The following is a 19,910-nucleotide window of genomic DNA, read 5'->3' as shown; positions in this document are numbered from 1 at the left end:
ATGTTTAGAACCTGGTTAAGTAGGGCTCAAAGATTAATCGCAATCAAATCGAAATCTCAATTTGGATGGATGCAATTGGCAAATCACAAAGTTTTTGAAGTACCATCATTTCCTCCACAACCAAATATCCTGTCTTATTCTGTATAAAACTGCTAAACATGTTCTGAAGTTCATCAGTTCATATTTTAGTCTTTCTGTTAGTTTTTCTGGTGAACTTCCACCAAATGCTGTTTTTATAACATAAACCATCAAACTAATCGTAATCTCAATGCAAAAAGTGTTAAATTATTTTGGGAACGACACTGAAAATCACACACAGAATGTTTTCATTATTGGGGGAAATCACCCATATCATAGGCCTGTCACGATGATGCATTTTGAAGTGTGTTATATTCCTGAAGTAAATATGGAAGATAAATGATAATGAAACAGAAAGCTGAATTATCCCCAAAAAAGTAATGGTGTAGTAAGTAGTTTGTGTCTATGATGAGTCATAAAAGTTCTTAATAATAATTCCTTCTACAGCTCAATCTCATTGTGGTTCAGAAAATTAACCAAGTATTTCCCACTAGCATAAAAAGTACCCACAAAAAGTATTGTTCAATCTGTTTTGTATTGAATGAGTCGAGATACTGTAGTATTTATCGTGACAGGCCCACCATATATTTGACATCTTGATGTATTGATCTCATCTTGATGTCCACTGACTTACATTCTTATATTATTTAGCTTTAAATTCCTACCTTATGACACACACACCTTCAGAGCCCTGTTAGAGTTTATTAATAAGACTCAGAATATGCAAACGTATTGGTTCCCATGTGTTGTGTCAGACAGCTGCACTCTTTATTTCATGGTGTCAGCTCACAAGGCTTTGTAATTTATCACAAATAACAACTGTTTGCATGGGCTTATGACTGAGCATCCTGCCTGAACCTCTCTTACCCAAATAAGTTCTTTTCAAACACTCCCCCGTCTCCCCTCAGCAAATACCTGCAGGAACGCATCCCTTTTATGACAATATTTCCATGGGTTTGTTCCGCTGACACCCGTCTGCACAGTTTAATTTAAGCACAAGCAAATTATATGCAACTGCCCAATGTGAGAAACTGGCAGAGAATTGTAGTGAATTATATTTTCTCATCTTAGGATCACTAACAAAAACTTTGGCACTTAGTGTAGAGACTATATGCATTTCCACTATGTGTCAGATGCCCTGATCCCCACTCCAACTTTTATGGATGATTTTCCTTAATATTTCCTTTCAGGTGTTGTTTTTCTTAAGTGTAATGAGATGTATGTTCTTATTTTAAGTACAAAAAGTCTAGTTTCATTGGTAAATGATACAAAAATTTACTGAAATCAAGATAACATTTTTAAGTACTTTTTTCACAGATTTGATTTTTTTGCAGTGGCCATTTTTCATCTTTACAAGAATGATGACACATCTTGATCTTGCAGTATCCCTGTATCGTGTAAGACCTCCAGTTACCCCAGTATTCTTTCCTCACAGCCTGAGGACAGTGTTTTCAGCGTGTACATAACCTGAGCCTCAGCAGGTCAAAGTGACGCACACAGGTCACCCTCCATCTGCTGCGTCGACACTTACAACGACAACTGCGCTAACTTATTGGCCCTTTGACGTCTCACTTGACACAATTATAGAGGGTAAATGAGGTGATGCTTTAATATTGTCTTGTTATGGACCTGTGAAGGCACCTCCATCATCTTAAAGTACTGACATGCTGAATAACTTCAAACCCCTCAACCCCCAAACATTAGATGTTACACAAATACTTACATTACCCCATCAACCAATAATCCAGTTACATCAACCAGAGTAGTTCAAAAAGTGCTACACTTAACATTTGTAAGTACTAAGTAATAATAATATCATCATATATTTTGGTTGATCATAGTGTGCTTCTCAAACTATGCATTAACAAAGAATTCACATAAAGGCTCAAGCAGGACTCAACCAGGACTTAACCAGAAATCAATTCATGATGTGGGATAGCACCATAACCCTATACTTCTGTACTTAAGTTATAAAACACCAAAATATTTACCAGTTTTCATTAAACATTAAACTATCACCATTTGAGAAAGCTGTATCTTAATTATGATCTGTAAGAGGGAAACCAAAATGGGTGTTGTGTGAATGATGAGTAGTCGGTCAGAACAAACGCTGACCTGGAGCTCCGGTGTCCTCAAACGTCCTGCAGCCAGACAGAGCCAGCCCCACAAAGGCTAAGTGCTGCTCAGATGGATGGTGCGCTGTGATGAGCTAATAATGGAGCTAGGAAAATGGTGCCGAGTGAAAAATGAACGTTTGACAGAGAAAAAGCTCCTTTCTTTCTGCCACTGAATAAGATGAAAAGACTTTGTATCACATGTCACTAAATGATCAATGATAGAAGATTATATGTTCTGAATTACATGGGTAAATAATATTTCCTCAATATGAATGTAAGAATGAATGAATATAAGTTTTGTGAGGCGTACTTATGTATACTATAAGTGCCAGAGAGTTGCCTGGGCCTGCACTTCTTTTAATGGATGAATCACAAAAGTAATCAACTCCCTAAAATATATGATGCTTTATATTTTAAAAGGGTTTCAACATAAGAACTACTGTCTAAGCAACAATACTAAGTGCCCAACCAATCCCACACTGTTCACAAATGAGTTTATTGTCTAGCCTGTTTGTTAAGGACAGAAGCATCAGACATAGATTAATATGGGCCAATTGGGTGCTGGCAAATTTGTAAAGCACTAGTCCCAAGAAAGACTTTTGGCAGATCAGATTTCACAAAATGCATAAAAAAACAAGACTGATATTGTCATTATCAAGACCTAATTTGACTATTTTTGTCCACTGATCCGAAGGTTGGCGGTTCAAATCCTGCTCTCGACATAAACACCATTGGTGTTCTTGCTGATGTTTCCCAGTTGTATCCCAGTTGCTTTTCCACACCAGACCTCAAGTGATGAATGTGCCCTGAACGGGAGCCATTATAGAGACGTTACTCTGACTGACAGCTTGTAACGGTCGGCAACAGCATCAAATCGCACCGAATTCTTGGGATCTGTGCTCCGCCATATTTCACCCGCCAAGAATTCAACGAGTGGCAGGTGCATCCAGAAAAGGCTCGGCACAGCAGTGGTGGCTGTCATCGAAACAGCTCTCAAACATGCGGACATGGACACGAGATGACAACTGTTCACTGCACAACTCGCCATTTGTAATGTTAGTTTGAGGTTTTAGAGCTAAACTTGTCATATATGTTGGACAAAACGATACTTTTTGGGGTCAATATTCATTGTGGGGACTTTTTTCGCACTACTGAGAAATGTTTGGTTATTTTTTGGCGATATGATAAGATTTGAGCTGTAGAAGGTTGAATTAATAATTTCTCTGACTCATTACAGATGCAAACTAAGAACTAAAGTTTCATTATGCCGTTTTTTTTTTATATTTTTTTTTTTTTATATTGCAGCTCAAATTTTTAGTTTTTTTATATTTTGTTTTGTTTTTTTAATATTTTTTATATTGTAGACTAGTTTAGTTTTTGTAGTATAAATCTGGGTTAGGGTTATTGTGTCAGTGTAATAAACGATATTTGTTATTGTTTATCATTTATATTTACTTCAGCAATACAAGAATTTGTTCTTGTGACAGGCCTATACAGTTATAGATTAGGTATGCATTAAATGTTAAATCTTCACTCGTCATATTTATCAACCTCTTGCCTGTTCACTTGATCCAAGCTAAAACTTGCCTTTCCAGCCAAAACTACTTAGTGTGATTGATAGGTGGATCAGCCATTCAAGAATGCATATTCAGTGTGTATAAAAACAAACATGGCGGTCTATGTGTTAAAAAAAAATGGGAAAAAGCACTTGTAAAATGAGATAATAGTTTGATATTGTTCCAAATGATGACCAATGAGCTTGTCCGCTCCCCAGTGAAATGTTTGCATAGCTCCGTCTGAGTTTGGCCTGAGACAGGCAGTCACCATAAATCCTATACAGAGGATTTACCAGGCAACATTTAGCCTCCTGCATACGGAGAATCCTGCTCATCCAAGAAAGAGGCTAGTTCTGCAATGTTTGTAAAACTCAAGCAGTAGCTTTGGACATGCTCTAACCATGTTTATGTATTTGAGCAAGAGTACCGTGTATTAATGCACATAGTATCTTCATGTAAATGTACTGGATTTAGCATGGTGCTAATTTCCATCTGTGATCGTCATCACCGCATATCTGTTATCATCACTATAAGATATATTTGAAAGAGTAAGAACGTTGTCTTGCCTGTTGGCTTACCGTTACAATTTTGGTATATGTTCTGCAAATTGATGCCTCAAGGCTGCCTCCTCTCCCCTCTTGTCTTAAGGAATATGCTGCTTTATAAATGGTGATATTTTTACTATCCAGTGATCCATGTTTCTGTGCAGTGTGTTCAGCCCAGTGATAATGGGGGCAGAGTGTCCCCATTCAACCTCTGTTTAACCCTCTTGTTTAAACGGCACAGGCCTCAGTGTTTATTGGAGTCTGTTAGAAACATGATGCCCTGTGAATGACACTATGAGGTTGAAGGACTACAAAAGATGCTCTCTCATTTCCTTTGCTTTACTGTCTGAGCTTCATGAAGATTTACATTTTATAGACAACTGTTTAGCCACTCATAACATTTGTGTCATATAAAATATGTAGTTGTAGTATTGTAGCGGTATTTATACAAGTCTTCACCCATAAGTAAAGTGAATGCACTTTTGAGTAGTTTTACCTGATGTTAGTGCTATGTAAATACACAAATAAATCACAAACATTTGGCAAATTTCAATCACATTTGAAGATGCAATGCAAAGAATCAAGAAAGTATCAATACTGAAACTGAAAATACTAGCTGACAATTACCCACCCCTGCAGTTTTATCCATGTTTGAATGTTGTGGTTGTGTCTGGTGCCCTGCCGCTCTGTTGAAGACCCATTTCACGGCTCGGGCCTGGCTGTAATTGTGTGCAGCGTTCCAGTTTGCCCTGATTAGCCTTGTTCTCCAGTCTTCTGACGGTGACACTAATGGTCCTGTTCTGACTTAAAGAGCTTTTCATGAAATATTTAGCCTCCATCTGCTGACAGTTAACCCCAGCAAAACTTTTCCTGACCAACAGGCTTTTGAAATGGTAATTATAGACTTTTTCCATTTAGGGATTGAGTTTAAGAAATTATGTCATAGCATTGCACTGGTGAATTGGTACATTTCATCTTCTTGAATATGTTGTTGTTGTTGTTTTGTTGTTGTGTAAAATGATTTAAAGAGGATATCACATTGAGGTGGGAGACATATCTAAAAATTGACAATAATTGCTGTGTGTCGTCTATTATACAAACTATTAAGAATGCTTAAATAAAATGTGAATTTTGCTGTTTAACGGTGGTATTGCTTTACTCTGATAGTTAATTTTTACAGTATAGTTCACATTTTGCGCAATACAAATTAGCATTGTAGCATGTTTTTGATGGATTGTTGTAAAATTGTCTATATACTGTCAACGGAATAGTTATTTAATAGTTAATTTGTCATGTTTAAAGGTGCATTATGCATGGAACGTCTGGAGGAGGGTGTCCTACCTATCACCATGGAGGTTATTGCTTTGTATAGAATGTTCCACTGTATGATATTAGACAAGGCAATTTCCATGGACACAAGCAGATGGAAAACTCTCCAGAAAAGTTATGTATACTGTGCGAAGTCATATAGTCACCCAGGCAAGTTAGTGAAATATCTTCTTTTTTTGAAACTTGCTATTGTCATGATGATTTACTAGTGTGACTATTAGAACCAACAATATATCTAATTTAAATACAACATTTCCTTTAAACATACTAAACCAATGTATAGATAAAATAACACAGAAAAAATTCGAATTCTAATTCTAAAATTCTATGTTTTTTCTGTCAAAAACTCATCAGGGCATTATTATAGTCTTGGGTCTTTGTAGTGAGGTGTGGTATTGTTTTGGTCTGGTCTGAGCTTGGACTTGTGGCTCAGTCTTCCTCCCTCCTTCTTTCTCTCCTCTGTCAGCGTAGCGTTGAGTGAGCGCCGTCGCCCCCTGTTTACCTTATTAATTAGCCCAGTGATCCAGAAACACTCTCCCTCTGGTAAATAGAATAACACAGAGGGGTTAGCGAGGGGCGCACGGGGGGGAGACACAGGGGGACAGGGGTGAGAGGAGGGGGGAGGGGCCGACACGGAACTGGTATTTTGCAGTTTGCTTCGAGCCGTCGGGAGTAAAGTGATCAGAGAGCCAGAGGAAACCCAACTCCACGGGTCGTCATCCTCCTGAATTTAGAGCCTCTGTGATCAGCTGTCAATATGGACACTGCTACACACCCACACACCCCTACACACCTCAGCTCTATCACATGCAGGGAGGAGATTTGGTGTAATAATAGTGTGGATTTTAAAAACAATTTTACATGAATACTTTTTGAAATATTTCCTTAATGACTAAAAGGCTAAAGGCCTACAATTTTCTGCAGAAAACAAACAAATATATGTAGTAAATAAGTTTGAAGTTGTATTCATCAACTAGTTGCACTCACTTTTGAGGTTTGGTTTGTGATCTTTTGATTGGTTCCTGCTGTCCATAAGTTCATTCAGTGAGTGGTAGCTCTCCCAGTGGCATAATTGGCAGAATTATGTACTACCAGTAGCAGGGATGTAGCCATGGTCTACAACACATGTGTCAAACTCAAGGCCCACGGGTCAAACTTGGCCCTCCACATCATTTTATGTGGCCCTCGACAGGCAGGGTAAATTAAAAGGTATGATGGTCTCAAAATGTCATTTTATCAAGAAATACAGTTACACAGCCATATTGTTACATCTAGGCAAACGCATAGGCAATATTTGTAACGTGAATAGGTAATAAATACAGAAACAGTTAATTAACAAGTTTAAAAAGTAGTTACATTTATTTTACATCTGGCCCTTTGACGGTAGCCATTGTGCTGCTGTGGCCCTTAGTGAAAATGTGTTTGACACTGCTGGTCTACAACATTTAGCCCCAAAAATCTAGATGGGAATTAAAATCATATTTTCCTCTGGTCCTGACTTGTTACCCGTTACACTGTGTCAATGTGTCAACTTTCCAGATCATTAAAATAAATTCTTATGCAATGATTTTAGTCTGGTATTTTAGGGAAAATCGTGCAGAATGATAAATACCTACCTACCTAGTCCTAAAATAACGAGAACTCTTATACTTTTAAAATAGTATCTATCCAGAGCATCTTTTGTGGTTAGATTAAATTTACAGATGGACAAACTGTCAGGTACAGATCGTGAAACTTACACTCCCTGCTTGAGAACTTGAGACATGTTGAACGCATCACCATGAAAAGTTGATTTGGACTTTTATGGAGGGGAGGGGGACTATTGCAGCCATTTTGACAGATTCTTGATCCATCTCATTTTGGTCGTTTAAAAAGACCAGTTGGTGCAGGTATGTTTTTCATCTCTCCCATTATATCAGCAAGACTCAGACTGAGGCAATGCAGAGCGAAACTCAAAACAGACATTTGGTAGACAAGCTGTGTTTTGAATGCTGCTTTTATGAATCCTGTCCAACCATTTCTAATACTTTCACTCCCCTTTGTGATTCTACATCTCTGTCCTCAGGTCTGTAGTTCAAAGCCTTACATGGAGCTGGCGGCGCACAGAAAAGAATGACATTACTGGTTGTGACTGCTCCTTTGGGCTGTGGTTCAAACATGGAGCAAGAAATGTGGTTTGCATTATTTGGTCAAAGCAGGTCAAAAGTCAGGAGAGTAATGGTGGAGTTGCAGTTGTTTCAAAATGACCTGCTTCTTGCAATTATTTTAACCCAGATTCTTTTTGTAATCATACTTTTTTATTTAGTATTGAGGCTTAAACAGTGGTGCAAGTGTAATATTACAGCTTGAGCATTGTTCTCAAGTAGAATTAAAAAGAAGGATAATTTTCCCTGTATATAAAATTGTGGAAAAAATAACATTTTAGAAATATGTATTAGTTGAATTTTCTGCAAATTATAAAGTCTCATACAACATGCAACTTAAAAAAAAAAAATACTGTTGAACTTCTAGATTAATTATAGGGTGTTGAAGAGACAAAAATTGAGTGTTGTGTGTTCAAAATGTTCAAAGACTTGTTTTGATGACAAAACCAGTCTTGGGGTGCGTTCATACTTGTCTTGGTTTGGTGTTGGGTTATGCCAACACCAAACCTGTCCTGAATATAGACTTCCAGTTACTTTGTTTTGTCCTGGTATAGTCCAGATTCAATTTCATGTTTCAATTTCATGTTTAGTCCAAGTTTAGTCTCAATCTTGGTATGCGTGGACTCTTAGATCTCTGCTCTTACACATTCAAATGAACTTCCTGTACAGCCAGTGTCGAAGTAGCCTTTAGCCCTGAGCACTGTTGCCCCTCTTCCTGTCCCGTCAGCTCTGGCCCTGTCCCTCATCTATCTCCGCAGCAGCCTGTCCTGATCAGGTGCTCTTATCTGATCCGCTCCTTCCTGCACCCTCCTGGATCCGGGAACACAGCCCCTCCTTCCGGACGCTCCCCTCATGTTCCCTGGAGAGGCTGAGGAGAAATCCAGACACCCCCACTACCAACAGCTGTAGTAGCACCAGGCCATGCTACTGACTTTAACTGCACCATATGAGAGATACATGTGGTAGTAAATGTACAGGAGCAATAACGCATATTGTTTCATGTACTTAACTATTTATATTTTTACACAAATTTTCTAGAATAGCTTAAAACTTTCTATATTGAACTCATGTCATACAGAAATTGGGTAAGACAAGTTGAGGGAAGCAAAAGCTCTCACACTCTTAAAAGTATTTAATAACAGCAATGCATTGGATTTATAGTGCCTGTCAAGACGCCCTAAGCTTTTAACATTGCATTATTCATTCACTCAGTGCTGATAAGCTACTATTGTAGTCCTACCTGCCCTGGGACAGACTGACTGAAATTAAGCTGTGAACCTGCTCCATGGGCTAATGGTATAGTTGCTCAAATATTAGTTTTGTTTTTGATGAGTTATGAAGCTTTTAACCATGTCATGTATCTTCATTAGTTAACCCATTTCAAACCACAAACAAAGAGCAGTCCCTTAAAAGTCCCTTATCTCTTGCTCTGATGTCAAACCATGACAGAGAAACCACTGTCTGGAATAGCCACATGTACTTGTTTACGCGTGGTTCTCACTGAACAATGGCTCTGATTGGTTTGCCCCTGCATTTGTTTCCTGATGGCTCCCATTCAACAAAATGCCTTTTGTAATAACCATCATTAGTCTATTTTTTTTTCCCAAATAGCCATACTGTATGCCATGCAGTATGTTTATGAACTATATGAAATGAGAGTTGAGTGCAGACATTTTAAAATGGGACCTTTCCAAACTTTTTAAACATTAGCATTAAACAATTGGTGAACGGGAATTAAAACTAAGCTAAAATAAGGAAATCAAAACTAAATCTAACTGTTTTGGCTGCATCTCGGGGTTAGCTGGTCTGGGTTAGCATGTGGCTTTAAAATGTTGTTATTAAAAACATTATTGTTGTGTTTGGACTCGCGCTGACATCCTCTTCAGATCTGGTTTAAAATCCCCCAGGATAACACTCTCATTGAGGGGAGTTATCAGCCCTGTGCCCCTGTGTGTGGCTCATATGAGAGGGAGGGACATCTGTAATGGATTTAAACAAGTTTGGAAAAGTGAGGCTTTGACACCGCTGTCAGATTTTATCATTGTGGTCCCATATAAATGAAATGACTGTATCTTTGTGCCAGCATTACAGTAAAATTAAATGCAATAAGATATCAGCACTTATGCCAACCGCCTAGAAATTATCATTGTCACAAATTCCCATGTTCAGTATTATGTTGATGTTTAGTAACAGATTGGTTGGGTCTTGTTTTGATAGCATCTGTATCTTCCAACAAATGAATAAACATGCTAATAAATAAAACGTCTAATCTCTGTCTACTGTCCTGTATTAGCTGTTACTTTGACTTAAACCTGATTTATCTCTTCTGTGTTTTTCAGCCCTGTTCGTCCCTTTCGATTCCCCAAAAGGTAAGAGTCTATGTTTGTCTGCTCTGCTCTCCTCCTGTTCCATTGCTCACAGCTGCCATTCCTCTGTCTGGACTTGGCCTATGTTCACTCACAGTTAGAGATATTAATGTCATGAATTATTGTAAAATGGTGCAAGTGCAATCTAGCTATTTTTATGATAATTAACTGCAAAAGAAACTAAGAAAGTGCAGTACCACTTTGTTTTACTACTGGACCCGTTGTACAATTCACTCACCAAATTTAATACAATGTAACAACATGCAATAAAATTTAACTCAACTCTTCTAATGCCTAACTAAACCCTTAATACCATGTAATTACATGTTGTTACACACCAACTGGTCTGGTAAATGTGCTGCCAAAAGCATTTAACCAACCTTCTTGACAAATGTACTCCATTTCATTTTAAATTAAATACCTCAAATGTTCTTTACCAAGCGTTGGAGAGATACCTTATGTTCTAATAAGTATCTGGGTATATTTACGGAAAATACTGTAAATGTATTTTCCTGTATAATTCCTAACTATCCCTTCTCTTGCAGTTATGCAGAGTTGATCGCTGACTGGCCGGTGGTGGTTCTAGGGGTGTGTACAGTCCTCATTGTGGTTTGTGCTCTGGTGGGCATCCTGGTGCCTGACCTGCCAGACTTCTCCGACCCCCTGCTGGTGAGTCTGGGTAGTTGTGTGGTATTTCATTTACCATGACATTTACTCATGTATACACCAAGGGCTGCTGCCAGCAAGAATAATTGCCACATAAATTAACTGCTGCCTCATTTAATTAAATATCTATATAAATTGTCCAAATGTCCTCTGCACAGAGGTACAGGTCTACAAGCATGTTTGAAATACATGTGAGTCATGTATTAGTTTATATTTCATAGGACTTTTTATAGTAGCTCTAATGCCCACTAGACATGTTTAAAATGTTGCACTGTGAACTGGTTTAATCTGATCTAATCACATTGCAATAATGAAAATGTAATTAGCCATTTTCCCAAATGTTCAGCCATTATACAATTATTAAACATTTAATAATTTTTTCTTGTATTTGTCTTCAGGGATTTGAGCCTCGGGGAACAGAGATCGGGCAGAGGCTGGTCACTTGGAACAATATGGTGAAGAACACTGGCTACAAAGCCACACTGGCCAACTACCCTTACAAATACGCCGATGAGCAGGCCAAGAGGTAAGTATACTGTAAAATCATGTGGTAAAGTTTTATGTATAACAGTACATAATTTTACTGTATAGCAATACAGATATGCTGATCCCACATTGGAAACATTCACTGCTCTTAATCTACAATAAAAACAGCAAAAATTTAAAACAGTGCATATTACCAGAATCAAAATGTTGTTATTGGTGTTACTATTGGAATAACAATAAAAACAAAAGACTTAAAAAAAAAAAAAAAAAAGCTTCTATCTCACACTTCTTTCAATTCTCTGAATGTGTGTTTTATAGTTTAGTATTTGCACAAAAAATGTTATCAAATAAATCAGAATAACCTGTGTGTATTCTTGGTGAGAGCTGTGGAAAATCAGGCTACAATACTGTGTCTGTTTGAGGAGCCGGAACAGGACAAAGGGCTTAGGGTTTGTGTGTGTGTCGATAGATGGCTTTGACAGATCTGATGAAAAGTCTGAATCCTGCAAGAAAAGAGATTTTTGCTCATTGTCCAGTGTTTGAATGTTCACATCTGAAGCAAACTGATTTAATTTTATTCATCTGAATTAGCAAACTCACCTGAAATATTGAGAATGAAAATAATGAAAAGTAATTTCGGTTTCAGAATGGGATAAAATGTGATATTTTTGCACTTGTGTTTAATTTCATTATCCATTTAATTTGTTCAATATACTTAAATCATTCACATTTGCACACAGTACTGAACCAGGACTGAACAAGGCTCTGTAACTTTTCACATGCTTGTCTTTATGAAGATGTTATGGCTTTGTCTGGAATGTTTAACAGGATGACAGTAAATGTATTTCTCTTGCATGTATTTCACTACAGATGTTTTATTGCCCTAAAACTCATTGAACAACATGTTCTCTTACTATGAGTGGGATCTCCTCTACACAGAACTGACCTGTAACTTTGCCTGCTAGTGCCATGTGCTCTGTCTCCTTGGAGATGGATAAGTTTAATGTGTCACATTGGAAAATTCCAGGCGAAGCAATAACCTCTACATTGAGAGAAGCAAGTAGTCAACCCTCCACCAGAAAAGCTACACCTTTAAGGGCACATATTAGCACATTTCTGATGGATTGCTAACATATTATTAATTATTGTCATTAAAGGTCCTGTATTATGCAAAACATATTCTTTGAGTTGAGGTATAAAAAAAAGAATCAATGCCTTTGCAATCACAGTGATGAACAAATACAGACTCACACTGTTCAGAGCAGTATCACTTTACCAGTACTTATGAAGGCCTGAGGGTTTCTGATGCAAATGTGACCAAATGATCTGCAGTCTGTCCACTAGACATAAGAGTCATAAGAGTGGGTGGTAATGACAAAAAAATACTTTAAGGCCCATATTACACTATTTTTATTATGTGTTTGAGTAACCCTTTTCTCTTTGTCTGTCTACATCTCTAAAGCTCAAAATACCATGTGATGTTATTAAGAAGTAGTTTTCAAGTTAACAGCTATCTTTTACCTTTAGTTTAGTAGAAATTAGAAATTCCAGGTCTGAAGTTATCCAAATTATTCTAGTGAAGGTGTATCGAGTTTAAAAACACAGTGGAGCGCTTCATGTATTGCCACATGACATCACAAGGTGGAACAGTGTGAGTGTTTTCTGTTTTGAGGACAGACAAAATATGCAGGATTTGTGTGTTAAACATGTCTGAATGAAACAAAGCACAACTCTAAGTATGTTTGATGAGGAAACAACATTATAACAGATTCAAAAATTAGCATAATATGGGCCCTTGAAGTATTTTTTTTGTCATTACCACCCACTCTTATGACTCTGATGTCTAGCAGATCATTTGGTGAGATTTGCATTAGCCCTCAGGCCTTCATAAGTACTGGTAAAGTGACACCGCTCTGAACATTGTGAGTCTGCATTTGTTGGTCTCATCACTGCTTAAACTGCAGCTCTGTGATTATAAAGGCACTGAGTGTTTTCCTCAGCCCCACGGCATATGTCGCTCTATTGTCCGTCTCCTGCCTGTCTGTGCTGGGAACTATAGATGATCAGATGTCAAGTCAAGAGAGTTGTTTCTTCAAAATATTAATCACAAAATATAACTCAGATGTGATGTCCAAACAGTTGCTTTGTACTTTTTTAGAAAATACGTTAACTTAAGCACCTGCCTACATTAGCAGTATTGTAAGTAATAACAGCTGTGAATGGAGGATCTTTTGAGCCCCATACCAGACGATATACAAACTCAACAACCAAGATAAAAGATAAAAAATTTTATATTTTTGGTTGGACAAAATTTTCTATAGCTTTCCTAAACTAAAACGAAACTCAAAACTGTTTGTGTTAAAAAACTAAGACTACATTTAAATTTAGCTGTCATAATTATCACTGTACGCTACCAATGGCAATGTTTTGACAAATAATCCTCTTCGTTCATATCCATGTACACTGTTGGCTTCCATTACTTCAGCTTGGACATTTAATAACTCTTGTAATTTTCCACAGCTATAATGTGTTGGCAAAGTTTAGAAAATTGACCTTAAATGCTTATGAAAATTACTTAATGTTGAAAAATCTTTCTGACCTTGGCCCATTTATCAGAGGCCCCATTTTACAGACTTAATACCATTTCTGTGGTGAGTCACCGGTGTTTTGAGCTGGATGGGGTCATTACAGCTGCTTATTTTCATCCCAAAACTCCAAATGTGCCCTTTTCACTTTGCGTCATTGCCTTTTGGGCCAAAGCAAGCCTGTTCTGCGTGTTCCTGGGTTGAAAACCGTTCATTTTTTATCAGTGTAATACTTTGACATTAACTGTAGTAGAGCTTCATGAAGTTTTTTTTGCAGTCACCAGGAGCCCCGTTGGTCTGAGGACCGATACGACCGTGATAAGAGACAAGCAGAGTGGGACTTCAGTAAAGATTACTTCTGCGACATCCCTGGTACAGTCTTTGTTCATCAGCAACAGTGAATGACTAAGCTTTGTTTTAGTGTTAAAGGTGTGCTTTTCTCGGGCCTACCTGCTTGTCTTTATGGAGATGATATTGCTTAGACTAAAGTGTTGTATCAATATGATCATAAAAAATTTTTTCCAGTTACACATTGTTATTGCTAAATTATAAGAAAAATTGAACGCATACATTTTAACTGTCATTACCTGGCCACAAACCTGACCTTTTAACTTTGCCTGGGTTCACCCCCTGCTTGTCTCCATGAAGAAGGATAACTTTAATGTCATAATGTGAAAAACATTAGGCAAAGCTATAACAGATGGCAGACCCTTCACCAGAAAAGTTGCATAGTGTACCTTTTAAATTGTGTACATTATTTTTACACCAGGTTGTTGTGTCTCCACAGGCGACCGTTACTCGAGGCTGGTGTTCTCGTCAGCGGAGGGGAAGAACCTGTGGAACACTCAGGCCATCAAATCTATGTGTCACCTGGACAACACCAGGGTAATATATCTCATACACAGCTCCATGTCTTCTTGTCATCTGACAGGTTTTCATGATTTTCGAATTATTACTTTGTTTGATTTGATGGTAACTGTTTTAAATATTTACCATAGTTTTTCATCAGTCAAGTGACAGTTTGTGGGATAAAGTTGAGGACAAAAATACAGGAAGTTCTAAATTGGAATACCTTTACCTATGTCATCAACACTGAATGATTTACGTGCAAGGAAGGCATTTTTCAAGCAGTTTAACATTGGTTTAGCAAAATAAACATGTTTACACATTACACATTATAAATCTTTTTTTTTTATTAATATAAACGATTGTATAATTTAGTTTTGGAATTATGGAATTACCACTATGTTTGTCACATCTTTTGTCTATGTCCAACTAGGAAGTAAAATGATTAACTTCACCACAATTTCAAAACCAAAATAAAAAACTGTATGCTTTAGTGAAAGTAGTCTAACATATCACTTTAAGATTAAACCCACGTCTCCTCTCTGTCCAGGTGAGATCCCACAGAGACTACTGGAACCTGTGTCAGCGCACCAATGACGAGTCCTGCTGCCCCAGCTGGACTCTGGGGAACTATGTGGCAGTGCTGACAAACCAAACGTCCTGTCTGGAGATATCAGACCGAAATGTGTCTCACACGCTCAAGATCCTCCGCTCTTGTGCCAAATATTACCACAACGGCACCCTGGGTCCGGACTGCTGGGACATGGCCTTGCGCCGAAAAGACCGCAAATGTGCCAACGTACCGCGCAAGTGCACCAAGTACAATGCTGTGTACCAGATCCTGCACTTCCTGGTGGACAAGGACTTTCTCAGCCCCAAAAGTCTGGACCACCCCCCTCCAGTGCTCAAATACAGCATGCTCTTCTCTCCCACAGAGAAGGGAGAGTCCATGATGAACATTTACCTGGACAATTTTGAGAACTGGAACGCCTCGGATGGCATCACCACAGTAACGGGGATTGAGTTTGGGATAAAGCATGATCTGTTTCAGGACTACCTCCTCACGGACACTGTGTACCCAGCCATTGCCATAGTGATCGTGCTGCTGGTGATGTGTCTGTACACACGGTCAGTCTTCATCACTCTCATGACCATCATCGCCATCATCAGCTCCCTCATCGTCTCATACTTCCTGTATCGCCTCGTCTTTAACTTCGAGTTCTTTCCCTTCATGAACCTGACTGCACTCATTATCCTGGTGGGCATCGGAGCAGACGACGCCTTTGTCCTGTGTGACGTGTGGAACTACACAAAGTTTGATAAGCCTCACGCAGACCTCTCCGAAACAGTTGGCGTCACTCTACAACATGCAGCGCTGTCCATGTTTGTCACCAGTTTCACCACAGCTGCTGCTTTCTATGCCAACTATGTGAGCAACATCACTGCTATCCGCTGCTTTGGCGTTTATGCTGGTACTGCCATTTTGGTCAACTACATCTTGATGGTCACATGGCTCCCTGCTGTAGTGGTGCTGAATGAGCGCTATCTTCCAAATATATTCTCCTGTTCAAATCCTCCACACCAGCAGAGGGCCCACTGTGTCAGATGGTGGGCAGGCCTGTGTCAAAAGGCCAATAAATGCCTTTTCACTGTGTCAGAGGCTTCACGCATATTTTTCGAGAAGGTGTTACCGTGTATTGTCATTAAGCTGCGTTACCTGTGGTTGCTGTGGTTCCTAGCTCTCACGGTGGGCGGAGCTTATGTTGTGTGCGTGAACCCAAAAATGAAACTGCCTTCTCTGGAGCTCGCGGAGTTCCAAGTTTTTCGCTCGTCTCACCCGTTTGAGCGCTATGATGTTGAATTCAAGAAGCTTTTCATGTTTGAGAGAGTGCACCATGGAGAGGATCTGCACATGCCCATTACCATCATCTGGGGCGTGACTCCGGTGGACAAAGGGGACCCCCTGAACCCCAAGAACAAGGGCAAACTCATCCTGGACGAAAGCTTCAATATCGCCAGTCCGGCTGCTCAGCTCTGGATTCTCAACTTCTGCCAAAAGCTCCGCAACCAGAGCTTTGTGTTCCAGAGCGAGGGGCAGGACTTCACCAGCTGCTTCATCGAAACGTTCAAACAGGTCAGTGCCAGTTCTGTGGAGGAAATTAAAGGTACTACAGTTTTAAAATTACTGGTGACCCATTACCAGAATCGCACATATTTAAAAACACATTTATAGAAGTGTAAACAACATAATCAGTAGCTTTCTCAAGACTCCATGGAGACATTGTATTACCAAAATAAATGCATGAGTGTCTATTTTGATTACTATTTTAAAATGTGAGAAAGGTGCAGCACTAGTTTACGCTAATTTATTACTCCTTCAACCATTACTTTACCTAATGTCTTTTTAATACTTTAGTTTGATATAATATCTAAATTGGTTTGCTCTGTTTTGTTAGTGGATGGAGAACCACGATTGTGAGGAGGCGTCAGTGTACCCATGCTGTAGCCAGTCCACATTCCCCTATAAACAGGACGTGTTTGAGCTGTGCATGAAGAGAGCTATCATGGAGCTGGACCGAACCACCAACTACCACCTAGCCCGAAAGACCCCCGGGCCACGCTTCGACATCAACGACACCATACGAGCCATCGTCCTGGAGTTTCAAAGCACCTACCTTTTCACACTGGCCTACGAGAAGATGTACCAGTTTTATCAAGAGGTCAGACTACTCAGAATATGTCAAATACACAAAATTTTAAGAAATATAATAGATCTATTAGAAACTAATACAGAATGCAAAAAGGTTATCCTTATTTCTTCTTTGTTTCAGTAACATCTTTTTGTCTCATGTTATAGGTGGACGCGTGGATTTCGGAGGAGCTGCGCTCTGCTCCTGCAGGCCTGAGTCATGGCTGGTTCATCAGTAACCTGGAATTCTATGACCTGCAGGACAGCCTATCAGGGGGCACCTTGGTTGCAATGGCATTGTCAGTCGCTGTGGCATTCAGTGTGATGTTGTTGACCACATGGAACATCATCATCAGCCTATATGCCATCCTCTCCATTGCAGGGACCATTTTTGTGACGGTGGGGTCCCTAGTGCTGCTGGGCTGGGAGCTGAACGTGCTGGAGTCGGTCACTATCTCTGTAGCTGTGGGTCTGTCGGTGGACTTTGCTGTTCACTATGGCGTGGCCTATCGTCTGGCTCCGGAGCCTGACCGCGAAGGAAAGGTGGTCTTCTCTCTGTCCCGCATGGGCTCAGCCATCGCCATGGCAGCACTCACCACGTTTGTGGCAGGGGCTATGATGATGCCCTCCACAGTGTTAGCCTATACTCAGCTAGGCACCTTCATGATGCTCATCATGTGCATCAGCTGGGCCTTCGCCACCTTCTTCTTCCAGTGCCTGTGCCGCTGCCTGGGCCCCCAGGGCTCCTGTGGTCAGATCCCACTCCCCCGCTGTCTGCGCCTCCACACTCTGTCCCCTCCAGTCCCTGACAAGTATCAGCTGGACCCCAGTGTCCAGGCAGAGCACTATGAACTAGAACCACTTGCTTCGGACCCCAAGGACAAGCCCCCAGAGCCTCAGTCTAACGGGGCCCCTCCAAACAGCGGACCATACTACAGCGCACTTCCCCCCTGCCACTACTGCTCCTGTGGAGAGCGGCCTCATTGGACCCCTCAAACAGACCCTCTCTATACTCAGTATGTTCAATGTTCTCCAACCCCGCAGCATCATCAGGGGCGAGCTGGCTGCCCCAACAGAAAGCACTGCAGCCCCCTTCACAACAACCACCACCCCACCCGTGTCCCACCCATGTCCACCAACCATCCCCCACAGTGCCCAGCCGAAGACCTCCCCAGTTCGCCGTCGCGCACACACCTGGACCCCCAATGCCTTGCCTCACGCACACATACGGACAGTGGGCAGTGCCCCCCCTCATGCTGTAAACAGACTCAGAGGTCAGAGGGCTGGGACAGGAGCATGGCTCCCGACAGGCTCCACAGTGAGAGCAGGACTGAGAATAAGTGCAATTCAGAACTGAACTTGTGTCAGACTAAAGGTGAGGCCAGTCACACCACAGGGCCCCCTACAGAGACTTTGTGTTAAGGCCTTCAAAAGTGCCTCATGCTTCATCAGAGTTTACGTATTTATATTCCACATGTGCCACACTGTTAGGTTTGTCACTAAGACCATGCCCGCACTTCATCAACGGTTTATTGAAGAGCGTTCGACACATTTGTCTAGAGCTGCAGTGAAGTGTTCAATCTCACTTTGGTCAGTATTAAAGATCAGTATCCACTAGTATCAAGTCCTTGGTAACATTTGTGTTATGAACGCACAGCTGTTGTTTGCAGTCTCACACTAATCTAGTCTTATGAGTTTGTGTGTAATTACCCATAATGTTATCAATGCAACAAAAATGTGCTACTTTTTTACAGCTGATCCAAATCATTGCCTGACACTTTGTGGAAAACAGACATTAATGTGCTTTATGTCTGTGCATGCCTCAGATAACAGAACTATGTGATTAAAATGACTTTTTTACCACTGATGTCCTGGTTTAGAGTCATGTTCTGCACACAGCCCTTCAAGACAAAATAAGGCTCAGTCCTTTCAGATCTGGAATTGGAGCGGTGTACACTTGTTTTATTGTCTGGTGCCACAATGCTAATGCTAATGATGCTAACATATATCAAGGTCAGCCCAAGCTTCCTCAAGGGAAAAACATATTATTGTACATATTTCATTGGTACAGTGATCCTGTAACAAATCTGCAAATGGCTTTACTTTTCAGACAGTTTGGTACAGTCTGTGGTCATTTTGTATAGATTTTATGCCATCTAAGGCTTTAAGGTATTCCCATGACACATAGGCGTACATGTAAAAAAGATAAATTAATACTCCAGGAAATGCCAATGCAAAAGTGCCAAAAATTAGAAAGGTAATATTCACGAGCTTTATAACAAGTTATTCCTGTATTTTGACTTTTTTCCACATTCTTGCAGGTGTGACAGTTTCGGTGTCTCATGAGTTTTTTTTGGGGGGGGGGTTTGTGCTTGACCACATGCGTCATCATTGAAGTAATTCCCTCTGCCATCCAAAGCCCTTATTAAAAGTCCATTTGTCAGCTAAACTAAACAGCACAGACAAGCCAAAATAAACTGTCGTCAGAGCTCTTTAGTTCACA

General features: G+C 40.0%; 1 protein-coding gene across 2 annotated transcripts in view; it reads left to right on the top strand.

The window, feature by feature from the left end:
- The window catches only part of disp1 (dispatched homolog 1 (Drosophila)), a 65,015-nt gene extending 45,662 nt beyond the window's left edge, over positions 1–19,353 (top strand). For both annotated transcript variants that reach the window (XM_055232418.1, XM_033990502.2), the window contains 8 exons: positions 10,109–10,138; positions 10,681–10,804; positions 11,200–11,327; positions 14,150–14,244; positions 14,660–14,757; positions 15,269–16,852; positions 17,175–17,438; positions 17,576–19,353. In XM_055232418.1, coding sequence (XP_055088393.1) covers positions 10,109–10,138; positions 10,681–10,804; positions 11,200–11,327; positions 14,150–14,244; positions 14,660–14,757; positions 15,269–16,852; positions 17,175–17,438; positions 17,576–18,829 — 3,577 coding nt within the window. In that variant the 3' untranslated portion in view covers positions 18,830–19,353. The remainder of the gene's footprint in view (positions 1–10,108; positions 10,139–10,680; positions 10,805–11,199; positions 11,328–14,149; positions 14,245–14,659; positions 14,758–15,268; positions 16,853–17,174; positions 17,439–17,575) is intronic.
- The last annotated feature ends 557 nt before the right edge of the window (positions 19,354–19,910 follow it).

The sequence above is a fragment of the Periophthalmus magnuspinnatus genome, chromosome 24, assembly GCF_009829125.3.
Source record: "Periophthalmus magnuspinnatus isolate fPerMag1 chromosome 24, fPerMag1.2.pri, whole genome shotgun sequence".
Classification (NCBI taxonomy): Eukaryota; Metazoa; Chordata; class Actinopteri; order Gobiiformes; family Gobiidae; genus Periophthalmus; species Periophthalmus magnuspinnatus.
The sequence above is the reverse complement of the archived record's forward strand: the minus strand, read 5'-3'. Positions and strand labels throughout refer to the sequence as shown.